Source organism: Paracoccidioides lutzii (genome assembly GCF_000150705.2).
Source record: "Paracoccidioides lutzii Pb01 unplaced genomic scaffold supercont2.23, whole genome shotgun sequence".
In the NCBI taxonomy this organism is placed as follows: Eukaryota; Fungi; Ascomycota; class Eurotiomycetes; order Onygenales; family Ajellomycetaceae; genus Paracoccidioides; species Paracoccidioides lutzii.
Genome location: NW_015440969.1, coordinates 74769 through 89368, shown reverse-complemented (window position 1 = coordinate 89368; position 14600 = coordinate 74769). Strand labels below are relative to the sequence as shown.

Below are 14600 nucleotides of genomic sequence, written 5' to 3'. Positions count from 1 at the left end.
ATATTGTTTGAAGGCTCGGATTCGGATATTTGACACTATGTCGTTCTCCCCCTGCCTGCCCATCCATGAATTATGGATCATGATCTGAGAGGAGGATCCCATTATATGATACCATGCGACACGCGGTTAGGCATTGCTTTCAAAACAGCTGATCTCCCGTTCAACAGCTTCTCTTTGCCGTGTGTATATCATCTATCTCCTTCAGATAAGAAGCTCCCGCTCCTTGATTTCGGGAATCTCGATGGGTGATTGGATTATGCATTGCTTCCTCACCGACACTTCGTTACAAACGGCGATCCTGAGTCGACTGTCTGACACGCAAAGCGCAGGATGATGTCTCCTGTTTCTTGTTACCTCGTCTGGATAAAGAATGCATTGTTGCACATCGCATATTGAGCATCGGATGAGCTATATTCGAACTAAAATTAGTTGACTGCAAACAAAATGTATAACAGAAGGGGGGTTGCAGAAGGAGACTTTCCCTACCTTTGGTGGTTTGGTTTCTGGACTGTCGAAATCCAAACCATGTCTCCCATCGTCCGTCCAATTGTGTGCAGTTCCATCATATATTTTCAGAGTCTTGCCATCGCCGCAGAACTACACACAGGGAATCATAGACCTGTTCCAGAAAACCGTTACACAGTGGGGGTTTTTGTGGTAGCAGAGGAAGGGAAAGGGTTGAACATCCCCGGATATGTTGGGCCGGAGAGCCCTCTTGGTATCGTTGGCAGATATGGTAGTATCCGCTGTCCTTTGATCCTCCTCGCCGCTTCACCTTGGGCGGAGTTGGTATTTTGGCTGACGAAGCATCTATCTCACTATCGCTAAATATGGGATTGGCAGACAGATCATTTAAAAGAAAGACATCAGGGGACTTTCTCTCAGTTCATTTGCTACTGAGCTTATTGAACGGTCAACACAGCGGCTGTGAGTCTCTGATGGTATTTCCCTTCCAAAGAGAAGAGAAGTTCTATGATCCAAAATATCATATTATAGATACTATAAAAGATTTAACTTATACACTGATAGAAAATGTTAGTTGGTCATGAGGAAGGGAGGCGTCCGTATATGGGTCAGAAGCGCGCGCCCTTCATAGCTTAGTAGATAGGGGCGTCTCCTCTGGCTTGAGTCTCGGTCCTCAAGCAGAATGATCAGGTAGCTGACCTTTCCCATCTAGGTGCATGGTCAGAGAGACGGCGGGCTCCAATAACATGGATTTGGACCGAGCTCGATACCAAGCAGAAAAACCGTTCCGCCACATCAAACCACGAGAAAATGCGGAGGTCGCTTTCATAGGTTTGTGACTCATGGTGACTTTCCCAGCTGCCAGCCACCAAAGAGCCACATCAAGAGAAGCTAAATTTTAGGCTGGAGACCACTATCCGCAGTCATCTCTTCTTCATAACTAGTTAAAATTCAAGGAGATGTCCCCCCACCACCCCAGGCCTGGGAGTCCTGGTGGTCATGCCAGATGACACTCTGGGCGTGTCTTCACACTATCCCAAGTTGGATTTAGGAATCTTTAGTGCAAGTCAACACCGTTGATTTGGTCAAGGGCAGAAGATTTGATGATGATATCCCCTTTCTGACACGAGTCCGCCCTTTTCAAAGTTCTACAACGTTGTCTAGGTAGCATTACTACCCCCGTCGGCTCTCCCAGCCCAAGTCAGGTAACTCTCCACGCCTTCGTTTGGGGGGGTCAGACCCAAAAATGAGATATCATAGGCATTCCGTCTGAACATCGTCGTTTAAGGTTCGAGATATCGGAGCAACAACTGATAGATTAGGAGTCCAAGAGCCCTGAATTGCACGCTACTGACCCAGAGCCGTGGACGTGCGCAACGAGACGGCTCCAACAAGCCAATCGCTCTTAGTTTAGTGGTCAAGGCGACCTGACCGAACTCGTGGTCGTGGCTTGACTATCAGCGGCTTGCCCACTGCCAGAAATATTTCTCACCTTCCAATCCCTGAGCATATTCGACCTGAAGTCTCTGAAAGGGGAAGCCTGCCGGCAGCAAAACCCACCAATTTTTATTTTTCCGTGAGAACAATTGGGATTGAATCAGATATTTTTTATTTATTTATTTATTTTTAACACAGGCTGGCTTCTATTATCACGGCCATTCCATCTGAGTTTCTTTCCCCTTGAGTGTTTTAAATCTTGCATCCTGCCATGGTCTGGTTAATAAACTATTTAGAGTATAGATAAGTTATAAAGATAATTCCTTGATGAGAGAACGGATTCTCTCGTCGGGGTGAACAAAGTATGCCCCGGATACTGTCTCGTGAGGCCTCCACATCATGGCAGTTAGCTCAAAGGGAAAGATCTCAGGAGACATGGGGATGTCCAAAAGAACCCTGGTGGCAAGTGATACAAAGTGACCCCGAATTTTGTTATTATGTCAATTGCTAAACTTCCCTTTCTGTTTCTAGCTCGCGGAATGGCCCCTCTTTGCGGTATGTTCGGTGCTCATGATACTGCGTCTGGGACTTCGATTGCGTTTTTATCGTCGACTATTCTGGGAAGACACGTTCGCGGCCTTTGGTTACGCATTTCTCTTTGCCATGGATGTCGTTGCCATGTACTGCGTACACCATATAGAATTATATGAGCAGCTTGTTATTGAAACACCTGGATGGAATCATCACTTTAACGCAATGTTGAAACTATCATTCACGGTCGATGTGCTTTATAATTTCGTCATCTACTCGATCAAGGCCAGCTTTCTGTCCTTCATGTGGAGAATATTTCATAGTATTCCCGGCTTTCGAAAACCTTGGTGGATTATTACGATTTCTACCGTTATATTGGGCTTGGGTAGTCTATCACTGGAACCTGGGACTTGTGTAAAGTTCTATCTAGGTTAGAGATTTCATAGAATCCTTTGACATATCGACGTCGTGAACTCTAGCTGCTAACAAGAAAAATAGGACCCTGCGCAGACAAAGATGACATACGGCGCAATAATATCACTTTGAAAACCGGAGCGGCACTAGATATCTTGACTGATTTTATGAGTATGCTCCTAACTTTCTTGTCTAATCGATCAATGACAGCCCTCATTATTACTCGATCTGAATACTTTGCTTGAAAATATGCTAATTCCTCGTCAAAACTACAGTTATGGCTCTTCCAATCGCATTCATTGCAAAGTCAAAACTACCCTTGAATCAGAAACTAGGGATCATATGTCTGTTCTCGTTGGGTTTTGTCATCGTTGCAACCTCCCTCATCAGAATTATATCCCTTAACTTCCCTGGCATACATCCACCTGTTAGCTGGAAGGTGTTTTGGGCCATGATAGAGAGCAGTATAGCGGTTATAACGTCCTGTTTCGCTTCATGCAGATCTCTCTATACTTTGCTCAAACGATCCGACAACTCTAGATCTGGGTTATCCGTCTCAAGTAGGAGAGTATGGCCCTCACGCAGACTCGCACACCCTAGTCCCCATCCGTTCGATATTTCTATGTCAGTTTTTCAATCTCGGAGCTCACCCAGTAAGGTGGCCACGGAAAACGGCGAGGTTCAACCTGACCCATGGACCGATGGCGAATCAGCGGTAAAAATTCTTTCGCAATCCGAGTCTGAAACACCGGACGATAGACCAACTACCTAGAGAAAAAACGGGCTGAGGGAGGAAATAGTGTCCATGAAAACGAAGAGATGCAGATGATGTTTAACACAGTGCTATATTAATTATAGTCAATTGAAAGAAATTGCACCCCTAGTTGACACTTGTTATATCTATCTTTTAGGGTGTGGCCCCGCAATCTCTGAGTAATTCGTGCGAATCACGAAGCGCGCCGCTCTCTCTCTCTCTCTCTCTCTCTCTCTCTCTCTCTTCGAGCTAACCGATGATCCTGGAGAATATCAGGTTGGCCTGTGCGCTCCATCTCGAGCAAATAATTATACGAGGCCATTGCGGCAGCCCGGAAACAGAGATTGACGGGGTCTTGCTGTGCTGGCTAAGGAAATTGGCAACGGTAACGTGCAGGTTTAAGTCCGGCATATCGAAGCTGCTTCTACAGCCCGGTGCGCTCAGTGTATGCTGACGGCCAACAAATTCAATCCTCGAATTCGGTCCATGAAAAGGCTATTCCAACTCTGATGAATTTCCTTACTTTGAGAGCCGTTGCGAAACAATACTATTCTGGTGGCTAAACTTTATAAATGTACATCGCATTATTCCGTCTCTCTGTTGCATGGTAGCCGTCCCACCCACAAGCTATATAATAATAATAGCCATCATGGTTGATGAAAGAGGTATTGAAAACTACACAATGGGAGGTTTTGACCGGGATCAATTGTCCCTTAAGCAACCGATGCCTCAAAGCACTATGCGAGAAGTAATTGTATTCTTGGATCTCTTGAGTTTCCAGGCGGGGTTGGAGAGTCAAAGGAACTTCCTTGAGAAATGTCTGCATTGTCTTAAAACTCAAGAACAACCGGCTATTCGGTGGTCTTCATATTTGGTTTGAGGCTGCTGAAGCCTTCAAGAGGGAGACGGGGTGTCAAACAACGGTCTGGAATCCTGGTTTGCAATTTGCAAAACTCAATGTCAGCATGCCCGCTCGTTCAGCTTCCCATCTCACGCCAAAGCGTGCAGAACAGAGTTTGCGGTGCGTGCGGTGCGCGCTTGCTGGAAGCCCCCAGGTAACCACCGCAGAGAATTCTCAAAAGGACACCCAATCAATAGCTGATACGCAAGAATCCAATCAACCAATGAAAGATGCTGGGCCTTCAAGCGCAAGAACTATGGAGAGCACACATGCAAATTTCACATTTCTTGACGGTGACTATGTCCACATCTTGAGATGCTCGTCAAGGTAGATTCCTTTGTTGGTGACGAAGTATTTCCAATGGAAAGTAGAGTTTCGCTGGGAGATATGGGAACGGGGAACATAGCGTTGAGTCGCGTGCCATAAAAGATCCCTACAAGCGAGAGGGTGCATGTGCTGAGTGCTGCGGCAATCCGTAACTAGTTATGACGTGGAGTAGATCCCCATGTATGATGAGTCTGGAGACATCCGCATAGCCTTGGTTGCACGAGCTAGACTGCAGCCAACCTCCTACCAACGCCATGATGCCACTAATAGTTATCCAATAGAGAATTATTTACTGCAGGCGGTCCACAAGTCTCTGACAGGTATCCGGCAAGTGGCGTGGAATTGTCAGAGGGGCCCTCTCGGGGCGATCTGGCGGTGCTATCATGTCAACCTTTCTTCAGAGGAAGAAGCGGCGGACTTTGGTCGAAAGCTTGTTTCCCACATCCCCTAATTGAAGGGCCCGTTTTCCTATTCAAATGCGATCTCTCTCGCACATTTGCAAGATAATGCGGGGACGACGAACCTCGGACCTTTCGTCTCTCTTCGTCTCTCTACGTATCTGTTCCCAGCCCCTGTGATGAGAAAGCGTGCGTACGGAAGACTTCTATCATCTAGCAAATGATACATTTTTATGTCTCTTAAAAGTTTGCTTCTCCTTCACATTTTGACTGTTTGACTGTTAGATGGGTGCCAGCTCATTCACCAAGACGTACAACTTGTTGGTTGGCGCAAACGAAGCGAGCAGAACTATGAAATATGCCAATGTCAAATTCGATTTTATTACTGCATTTACCACGGGGCATCTACTGTGCGGGATTTCTCAGTATTAGCAAGCATTTCCTGCTAGAATGAGTTTTTTTTTTTTTTTTTTTTTTGTTCACTTTCACCGCAAAATGAATCATTTGAATCCACTGAACTAGATTCAGTCAGGTTAGTAGTAGGATTTGACCCTATAAGTAGGAAAAATCTGATCGTAGGTCTAACGTAGAGATATCAAGCCAATTGATATAAAGTTGATGAAAAGCCAAATTTTTATTTGATTATACAAAAGAGAAAAAAAAAAAAAGGTATGGGAAAAATGCTTGTTAATTTCACAAAGCTAAGTGGAATATACAGAAAATAATCCCCCTCTCCCATCTTGGTATTCTTCCTCTTGTTAAACACCATACTACCAAACCAGGGAACTCCTTCCCATGCTCTTCCCATAACATGAAAAATGAGACAAAAAAAAAAAAAAAAGATACCGGGATCCTTTACAACATAGTCCAATATTCTGATGCATATCACTCATCAACTCAAACCTCACTCACCCATCCGTCCCTCACTAAATCCCACCCCTCTTCTCTTTCAAGTGCTGTATCTACTGCTAATGGCGATGGCCATGCGCATGGCGTCTCGCTCTCCTCAGAACCTTGCCTCCAGCAGGTGGCGTAGCTCCAGCGGGAACCTCAATGGTAGTAGTGACCTTTTCTTCCACGATGACGACTTCATAAACAACATTGCCTTCGGTGTATGTTCTGGTGGAAATGGGAACGGAATCGCCATCGCCATCGCCGGCATTCTCGGAGGGGGCGAAGAACTGCGCGGGAGCAGGGGCACGTGTGGTGGTGGTCGGAGCTGGTGGAGGTGGTTGTGGCCTGGAAGAAGAGGATACTACGGGGGAGGGTGAAGGGGTAGGAGCGTTATTGACGGGGATATTGACGTTGACCTTGGGAACATCGGCAGCTATAATGTCGATCTTGGGAGTGACTACCTTCGCATATTGGGGACCGCGTAAAATCTCAACAGCGCCGGGAAGGCCATTCTTGGAGAACTTGCAGCCTTCAGTAGCGATGGGGGAGGGCGTTTTGAACTTGCACTTGTTTTGTTCAGCCTCGGATTGCAGGTTGAAGACGCCGCAGTCTTCGACGCGACCGGAGGGGTTTTTGCATGACTTCACGGCATCGTCGAGGACGCCGGGTTCCCAAGCTTCGATGAAGTCGGCATGGTAGCCACATCCGTTCGGGTCGCCGTTGGAGAGCACAAATTCACCCTCGATGCCCTTGTATTTAGCGGTATTCCAGATGGTTTCGTATAGGAGAGAAACAAGGCGCGTTTTGAAGCCCTCGGGGCAGACACCATCCTCAACGAGATTGGGATACGCCATGTGTGATTTGTGATCGTCAGTGTCAAGGTCCTTGCCATTCCAGCAGGATGGGAAGAAAATCTCCATGCGAATGCCGTTAGGACAGTTTTCATCAATGAATTTCTTGGATGGCATGGTGTGGCGGTAGAGAGTTGGTTCGGGAGTGCCCGCATAGTTCAGGCAGTTGAAACCTACAGCCTTTTGGGACAGGGCGAATTGTGTGGACTCGTACTTTGACCAAGAGGACTTTGGAGGGTCGGGGACTGGCCAAGTGAAGTTGCGCAGGTAGGGATCTCCAGCAAGTATGCGGAAGCCCTTGGGGAATGCCTTGACTCCCTCTCCGCGCGGCAGATAGTAGCTGTAGGATGCATATATTAGGATCTAGATAAGGAAGCTCTTGATCTGCCCATATTTTGGAAGAGAAACTTACACAAGCATACCACCGACTTGCTCCACTAATTCGGTTTCTCCATTGGGATACTTGAAGTAGGCTCCTGGGGTCCAATAGATGGATTTATCCTGCTTTATGGCGCAAGATGTGCAGTGGGATTTCAAGAGATCATCAGTGGTGACGGTCATACCAAAGTCTATCAGGGAAGTTAATTATATAAATGCCAAACAAAATAGGTGATTAGACCTGTGAATACATACTGCTAGCACCGTGGACAACATGGGCGTGAGGTGCAATTTGGCCAGGATTGACGAGAGGATCTAGACGAGCAACACCCAAACGCCCCTGGCAAGGCAGACGCCAGAATGCCAAAGCCGGGGAGATGGCAGCCACCAGAGCCGCTGTGTAGATGATGCTCAGATGCATGTTTAGTATATAGGAAGGGCTATAGCTGTATCCGAGTCCCAGACTCTGAATGTAGATGTTTGATCTGATAAATCCGAGTGTATACAATAAAAGAGAGGATGAACGATTGTAAACCTGCAATTCCAAACCCCATAAGAATAAAAGTAATGAGTGACAGATATAGCAGAAAAGAAGTGAGTTTCTGTTGTGTGTTGGTGGGTAGACTGTTCGGAGGAGTGACTGGTGGCGGAGAGTCACTCACTGCAAGGTCTAATCAATATCAGCACCAAACACAGCAGTGAATCAACACTGGCGGTGACAAAACAGAAGCACACAAACAGTGATTCTACGACATGAAACAGAACCTTTTACACTGTTTATACACTTCTTCTCAACGGGCTTGAAGAATAACGATATCCGTCCCTCGCGTCTCTTGCGCGTTGGATCCTTGGGGGAAGATGTTGGATGGTTGGGATCCAGGGAGGGGAATTGAAAAATCGACTGCGAAAACGAGTGAATATAAAAAGGGAGGACTTGTGAAGCGGTAGTGCACAAGGCAAAAGAATGAATAGCTTCAGAAAAACAGAACAGGAGAATGATGTCTTCCTTCTCGAGGAAGAGATACGGTCTCCGAGCAGACGGGTGTGGTGAGGAGTGAGAAGGAGGAGGAGAAATTCTCAACCAAGAAACAAGAAAAAGAAGCCGTAAAACCAGAGGCAGGAAGGAGAGACAATCAAAACAGTCATCGTTTGCCCCTTCAGACAGGAGAATGAGTTTGGACAGAGGAGGTTGGATAACGCTAACTGGCTGAGCGCGGACAACTTAGTTATCCAGCGCACTTATATTATAGGACCAGGAGAAAAGTGGTGCAGAGGGTGCACCGGCGGACATGCCATACGGTAGCCAAGCACCTGAACACACAGCAAGCACTCGATCAATATCAAGACCGTGGCGGGGGGCACAGACTGTCGCTGTCAGCAGAACAGGATGATGAAACACCAGTGACATCCTGGGCAAATTTCTCAAGCGGGCCTCTGTCTTCAGTTGTCCCTCAGGTTTTCTCGGCATCATTTCCTGAGGGTTTGGTTCCCATCCCTTCTCAACCTACGCAGTATACACTCACTCATAAACTACACTCTCCGTAGCTTCTTCCTTCTCCTCATATGCATATCTTTTAACATCGATCAGGAATGATAGGCGTTGTCGCCATCAAAAACGGAGACCTGTGCGCTGCGTACATTCATCCTGATCGACCTTTATTTTATTTTCCGGCGAATGAGAAAAGGGGTTTCGGGTTTTAGTCCTTGCTTTCAGCCTCCTAGTAAAACTCATCTTGGAATCTTGCGTTGTTCTTTGTCCAAGGGTCACCTCTTGATGTTCATTTCATTTAGCAAATCATCCGTTCAAGGGGTAGGGAGCCTTTCTCTTCCCGCTATCTCTCGGCTCCCCCAGTTAACTTCGATGTTTTCCTGGTTGCTCGGTTGATAGTCAGGAACCAGCCAACCACATCGCGCTGCCTTTTCCCCCTCTTTTGCTACCATCCCGCCTTTGATTGGAAGTTGGACCCATGGACCCCGGTCATGATGAAACCCGTGGCTTTTCGCTAGGCAAATCACTGCCATGCTCCATATGAGATGGTCAACGAACAAATTACTACTTCCCCATCCGCATTTACAATAGCCGAGTGCAGGGAATCGTCGTGAAGTGAATTATGCTGGGATGGCATGAAGCTTCATATCCGATTCTTGAGTGATGCCAGGCGGTGCCTTGGAACGCTCATTATCCTCGAAGATGTTTTGCAAGTCTACACTCCAATTGACTAATTACTCCCGAAGCTCTTGGGAATCAAAGAGGGAATCGACCCAATCTCTAACTCTGGGCTTTCATGAACCCCTGAGGAAACCTTCAGACGGCGTTTATGTTGCCCGCCGGCAGTGGAGTGCAAGAATGTAGCTCAACGGGATGCTTGGAAATCACTGGGTGCAGTCCTCTTACGGTGACTTTGTTTGTCTCTCCCCCATATCAGAATCTAAAAATTTGCGATTCTATGCCCCTCCTGGGCATTTCACCTCTGGAGTGTATTTGGGTTTGCTGCTCTTGTGTGATTTAAATTCGATAATTGGAGTTTTTTTTGTTCGGCTGCTAGTTGATGATCCTTGGCATGCTTGAGCCTTCTAGCCACCACAAACTCCACCAACACTAAACACCAAATTGAAAAAGTCGAAAAAAGAAAAGAGTCGAAGGAAAAGATAAATGGGATATTTAAGCTGCAATTTATCTCGCATCAAAAAATATTGCGCGCTTGTGTTTTTTCCCCGTCTGAGCGTTTTAGTGCAACCGCATCATCACTCGTACTTGGAACAGACGTTTTTTGACGTATCCGAGTACGTCGCATAGTTTTCAGATAACATACATGCATAAGCAACGACTCTGCAATATGATGGTTTGGAATTTTATGTCAACGGACGTAGCAATATTATTCTCGTTGAATGCCATTCGCCCCCCGTTTGCCAGCACAGCAAATTTGAGAAATTGTTTCGATGCTGAAAGACTGAGATATCGTGATACAGACAGAATGCTTGCCGATATGCATAGGTAACTAGTTGACTGCAGAGTAACTAACCCAACTAATTAACAGGTTGAATAAACCATCCGCAGAATCATTCAGACCCAACTTGGCTTTTGAAAACTTTGGGATTCTTTGATGAGTTTTTGGGGGTCTATTTCAGCCCTTTCAACTTGACTATACGAGATACCATACATAGCTCTAGAGACCCCAGACCAGCTCAACAACTCTCTGCATCACCGCCTCCCGATTTCTTCCATGGTTGTGATTGTATGGGAAACATCTACCGTCTTCATGATCCCATGTCCGGTAAATGAATGACCTCCGCGATGATGACCATGCGAAGAGCCCGGCTGGTCAGCCCGGATTGCAGTCTCGACCTTCAAATCCGATTGTGTCTGTGGGGTTAGAATGCCTTGGTCAGATCCCGTCTCATTGAAACTACCCTGTGAGCCAATTATCTTGGAACTGGATCCGGTCAGCGTATTTGTTCCAGCCAGCTCGCAATCGCAACTCCTGCTGCCATTTCGCGACATGTATTCATTCGATATGCGGTTGAGAAGGGCTGCAGTGACGGAGACAGGCGCAGATTATACCGATGCTCACTTCGGCGTTCCTGTGTTGGTTGCCGATTCAGTTTTAGCAACGTGAATGCAAGTAGACCGTGCGAGAGGAAATTAAGAGAAGAGAATTTGATCACCTACCCCCAGAGATTGATTTGCATGAACACATAAGTCTGATCTTCAGCCTTCCCCCTTTGAACAATCAACACCAACCTCACTACACTCGACGCACAAGCCAACCCACCCGCACCTAAGATTCCAATGACCCGAATCTTTTTCCTGAGCGACATCTGCAGAGAATGGGTCAGGAGAAGTGGCAGGATCAAAATCGTCAAGTCGCTCACGACACTAATAATTGCATCCGCCAGGATGATTGCCCTTTCATCCAAACAAGAGCCGTTTGAGGTCTGACCCATCCAAAAGTGGGAAATGGGAATGCAGATGCGGATCTTGACGATGATGGCCGGGATATAGTATGCGAGCAGCACCCCGAAGTATACGTATATGAACCTCACCGTTTTTCTGTACGGGGCGAATACTCGGGTCAGGATGAGGAGGATGGATGCCTTCGTGAGAAATGCGGCTGGTCCGTATATGACCATTGTACCGTACACAGTCTGTTTTGGTTCTCAATCCGGCCGGTTTGCCATTGTTTAGCCCCTGGTTCCGGTACACGGATCGGGATACGGAGTGGTCCACTTTCCTTACGCACCTTGTTGAATGGGATAAAGTCCTCCTTCGGGACGTTCCATTGGTGAGAGCCGCCACCATATTTTCCCACTTCAATGGCATAAAAATCAGTCCATTGTATGAAACATGTGAAGAAGTGTTATTTCCGGGAAGAGAGACTGACTCAAAATCGCAATGATGGAATACCCAATTCCAAGAAACTAGAGAGAACAATCAGCCACAATTCCCCTTGCAACTGACCAAGCAAGGTTTCGGTACCCAAGCTAGCGAACAACACCCTGTGTATTTTTATTTTTAATTTTTTTTTAGCACATCAGCTCAAGGGTTTCTCCCCGACAGCAAGATTGAAAGAATACAGTCAGTCTCGCGGAAAACAGCTTTGGAAAAGAGCAGCTTACAGTCTTCCCGCCCGAAACCTCTGTTAATATAGATTCGAACATACATCCGGAGGAAGAAGAATAACGATGTGAAGGAGATGCAGAGGCCCTGGGTGACAAGGTTCCAAATATGCAGTGCCTCCTTCGTGCCGTCGAGGTTTGATTCCATTCCTGGAGGAGGAACCAGGGCTGGCTCTGCTGCAGCGTCCATATTTCGCTTTCCTTTTCTTGTTCTCCTTATCTTTGACCCGAATTAACTTCTCGGTGACTTCTCGATCCCCTCCGGTCTTCAGGCTCGTTTCCCTGCCCCTTTACTTGCAAATCGACTAAAAGAATGGCGAAAAGCAGAACTTCTTTTCAAATTAGTCGTGATCAAAGGATATACTTTCGAGTCAGACAAGCCATGAAAACTAGATAGATGAGATTGAGGGTAGACAAGGTAAAAAGGGAGAGGTGATGGAACTGGAACGACAATGGACGGCTGAATGGAGAATCAGGAGGGGATTGTTGGCCGGAATACCGCGATATATATCGGGACTTTTTTTTCCTTTTTTTTTTTTTTTTTTTTCTTCTTTTGTGTCCCTTCTTGATATTCGTCGTCGACTGTTATGGAATTAAAACGAGGCGCGCTCTCTTCGCAATACCTTCTCGCTCCCTCTAAATCAGCTTGAACCAGCCCAGTCCAGTCACCGTCCACATGTATCAAAAATTCCGATATTGATGGCACAATTTCATTATCAACGGTTATGATTAGAAACAAGAAAATTTGGAAAAATGATCCCCTTTATGTTAAGAAAGATGAGGCGCGAGCCCGCCCCCTTATTTTTTTCTTTTTTTATTTATTATCTTGCACATAAGAGGAGTGAAAAATGGCCTCTGGGCCACCGTGTGCGACGAGGTCACTAAAAGAGAACGCAACAAGAAACAATCATCCTTAGGACATATACTGGTATGTATTCTTCCGGCCCTTTTCCCTTTTCTTGTGCTGTTTAAACTCCAAACCATAACAAAATCTCAGGGTCTTAATGCGCGGCTCATGCATTGAAGTGTGCATATTTTGAGACTTTTTTGTCTCTATTTTCCTATTCTATCAGTTTGTGCGGTTCAAATCGTGAACCACCTTCCTACAACGACGGTTAAACAGAGTGTTACTACTTGTGTTGCGCCGTGTTAACGGGCACAAGATATGTACTTTTAAGTAAGTAAACCTGATAAATTGGGACTGAAAGAAAAAAAAAAAAACCTGCGTTGTCTCCAGTTCAATTGAAGACATGGATTCATACGTCTCCATAACTCCTCTCCGTAGCTGTTCTTGATTACGGATCCCGGTTTGCCCTCTGTCCCTAAGGGCTCAATGGCTGAGCATGTTTCAAATTGGGGATGTGGCGCACATGTATTAACAGAGTGGTTAAGCTCCCAGCATCCAGGAAATGGCAAATTCTTTCGTGCCCTGCAAGCCGAGTTGGATTAGGCAAAGGATGAGAAAAGGGCGCACAAGCCTCAGGGAAACCTCTAGTGGGAATAACAACTACAAGAAAATGCAATGCTGGATTCAAAATGATTGAGGAACAGGGTCAGTGCAGATACGGTCATACAGGACAAGCTCCACCGAGGTTGCTTTGGCTGCGGAAGAATCAGATTCCTAGTGTCCTACTACTACGCGAAACCCATCTGTATACAGTCCGTAATTTGAGCTTGACCAGAAGCTCCAAGTAGCGATTACAGACGGATCTGATCCCTGCAGATAGGGATGCACTGTCCTGAGTATATGCAAGAGAGCTCAGCTTTCGTGTTTTCAAGAATTCCTAGGTTAGATGTCCAAACAAGATCACACAATCGAGCTGCGAACTACGAGATTATATGCTAATTATATGGATTACATGATGCATGCATATGCCATGTCCGTTATTTGTCAGGGCCTGCAAACCGATCACATTACTTATACTTTCCCTTGTTATATTGATGTTATAAACCTTGCAATTCCCTTCAAATGACGCCCTCTAACTTCTCCAACTGGCCCTCCAAGTAGGTATCAATAACAGACTACGCGAGTTATGAGTATATCACAAGGATGGAACTGATATTCAAAGAAAGCGGCCTAACCTCTCCTCTTTTATATCTATTATACATCTCTTCTCTAATAAGGATTTGGAATTTATCAATCTGATTCTTGTTTATAAATTTTACTCTGAGTGAGAACTCCCGAACAAGTCCCCCAGGTATTGGACACGGTTGAGAAAAAGTCATCAACAGGGCCGATAAATATACTCAGCCTTGTCCAGTCATCATAAGACAGTGGTGACCTACCACACCCACCCCTCAGCCATGCACACCAAAAACAGCCTTCAATTTTAAAATGCACTGGGTGGATGTGGTCTGAAACCGTTGGGCGGGGGCGGGAAAGAAGCTCTAGCATAGCACAATAGTAATAACTATATGATAGTTTGCTTGTTTGTGAAACTTTCATGTCGGATATGTACAGGTAAATGGTGTATTCAACTAAATGAGATGAGTTTATTATTAGGTATAGCGACCATCTATACATAGGAGGCGATATGAAAACTGATAATTTCAGGAGTCTATATGTTGGTTAGTAAAATCATAGTCGACGTCCTGTCCATTTTAACCGAGATAATAAGTTTTATCACTACCAT

At 45.9% G+C, this 14600-nt stretch overlaps 5 protein-coding genes across 5 annotated transcripts; 3 read left to right on the top strand and 2 right to left on the bottom strand.

The window, feature by feature from the left end:
- Positions 1-525: 525 nt before the first annotated feature.
- On the top strand, positions 526-1545 carry PAAG_07260 (hypothetical protein; the record flags this gene model as incomplete). Its single annotated transcript, XM_002790677.2, has 4 exons — positions 526-789; positions 1030-1064; positions 1178-1296; positions 1445-1545. 4 exons carry the CDS (start codon positions 526-528, stop codon positions 1543-1545), a joined length of 519 nt encoding a protein of 172 aa, XP_002790723.2.
- Positions 1546-2301: 756 nt separating this feature from the next.
- On the top strand, positions 2302-3619 carry PAAG_07259 (hypothetical protein; the record flags this gene model as incomplete). Its single annotated transcript, XM_015846180.1, has 4 exons — positions 2302-2361; positions 2434-2863; positions 2932-3018; positions 3123-3619. The coding sequence occupies 4 exons, from the start codon at positions 2302-2304 to the stop codon at positions 3617-3619; spliced, it is 1074 nt and encodes a 357-aa protein (XP_015700615.1).
- Positions 3620-4250: 631 nt separating this feature from the next.
- On the top strand, positions 4251-4833 carry PAAG_07258 (hypothetical protein; the record flags this gene model as incomplete). Its single annotated transcript, XM_002790675.2, has 2 exons — positions 4251-4349; positions 4444-4833. 2 exons carry the CDS (start codon positions 4251-4253, stop codon positions 4831-4833), a joined length of 489 nt encoding a protein of 162 aa, XP_002790721.2.
- Positions 4834-6195: 1362 nt separating this feature from the next.
- On the bottom strand, positions 6196-7771 carry PAAG_07257 (hypothetical protein; the record flags this gene model as incomplete). Its single annotated transcript, XM_015846179.1, has 3 exons — positions 6196-7312; positions 7385-7541; positions 7606-7771. 3 exons carry the CDS (start codon positions 7769-7771, stop codon positions 6196-6198), a joined length of 1440 nt encoding a protein of 479 aa, XP_015700614.1.
- A 2781-nt stretch (positions 7772-10552) lies between these two features.
- Positions 10553-12157, bottom strand: PAAG_07255 (hypothetical protein; the record flags this gene model as incomplete). The annotated part of the gene is made up of 4 exons (XM_015846178.1): positions 10553-10832; positions 11021-11496; positions 11592-11659; positions 11968-12157. 4 exons carry the CDS (start codon positions 12155-12157, stop codon positions 10553-10555), a joined length of 1014 nt encoding a protein of 337 aa, XP_015700613.1.
- Positions 12158-14600: the final 2443 nt, after the last annotated feature.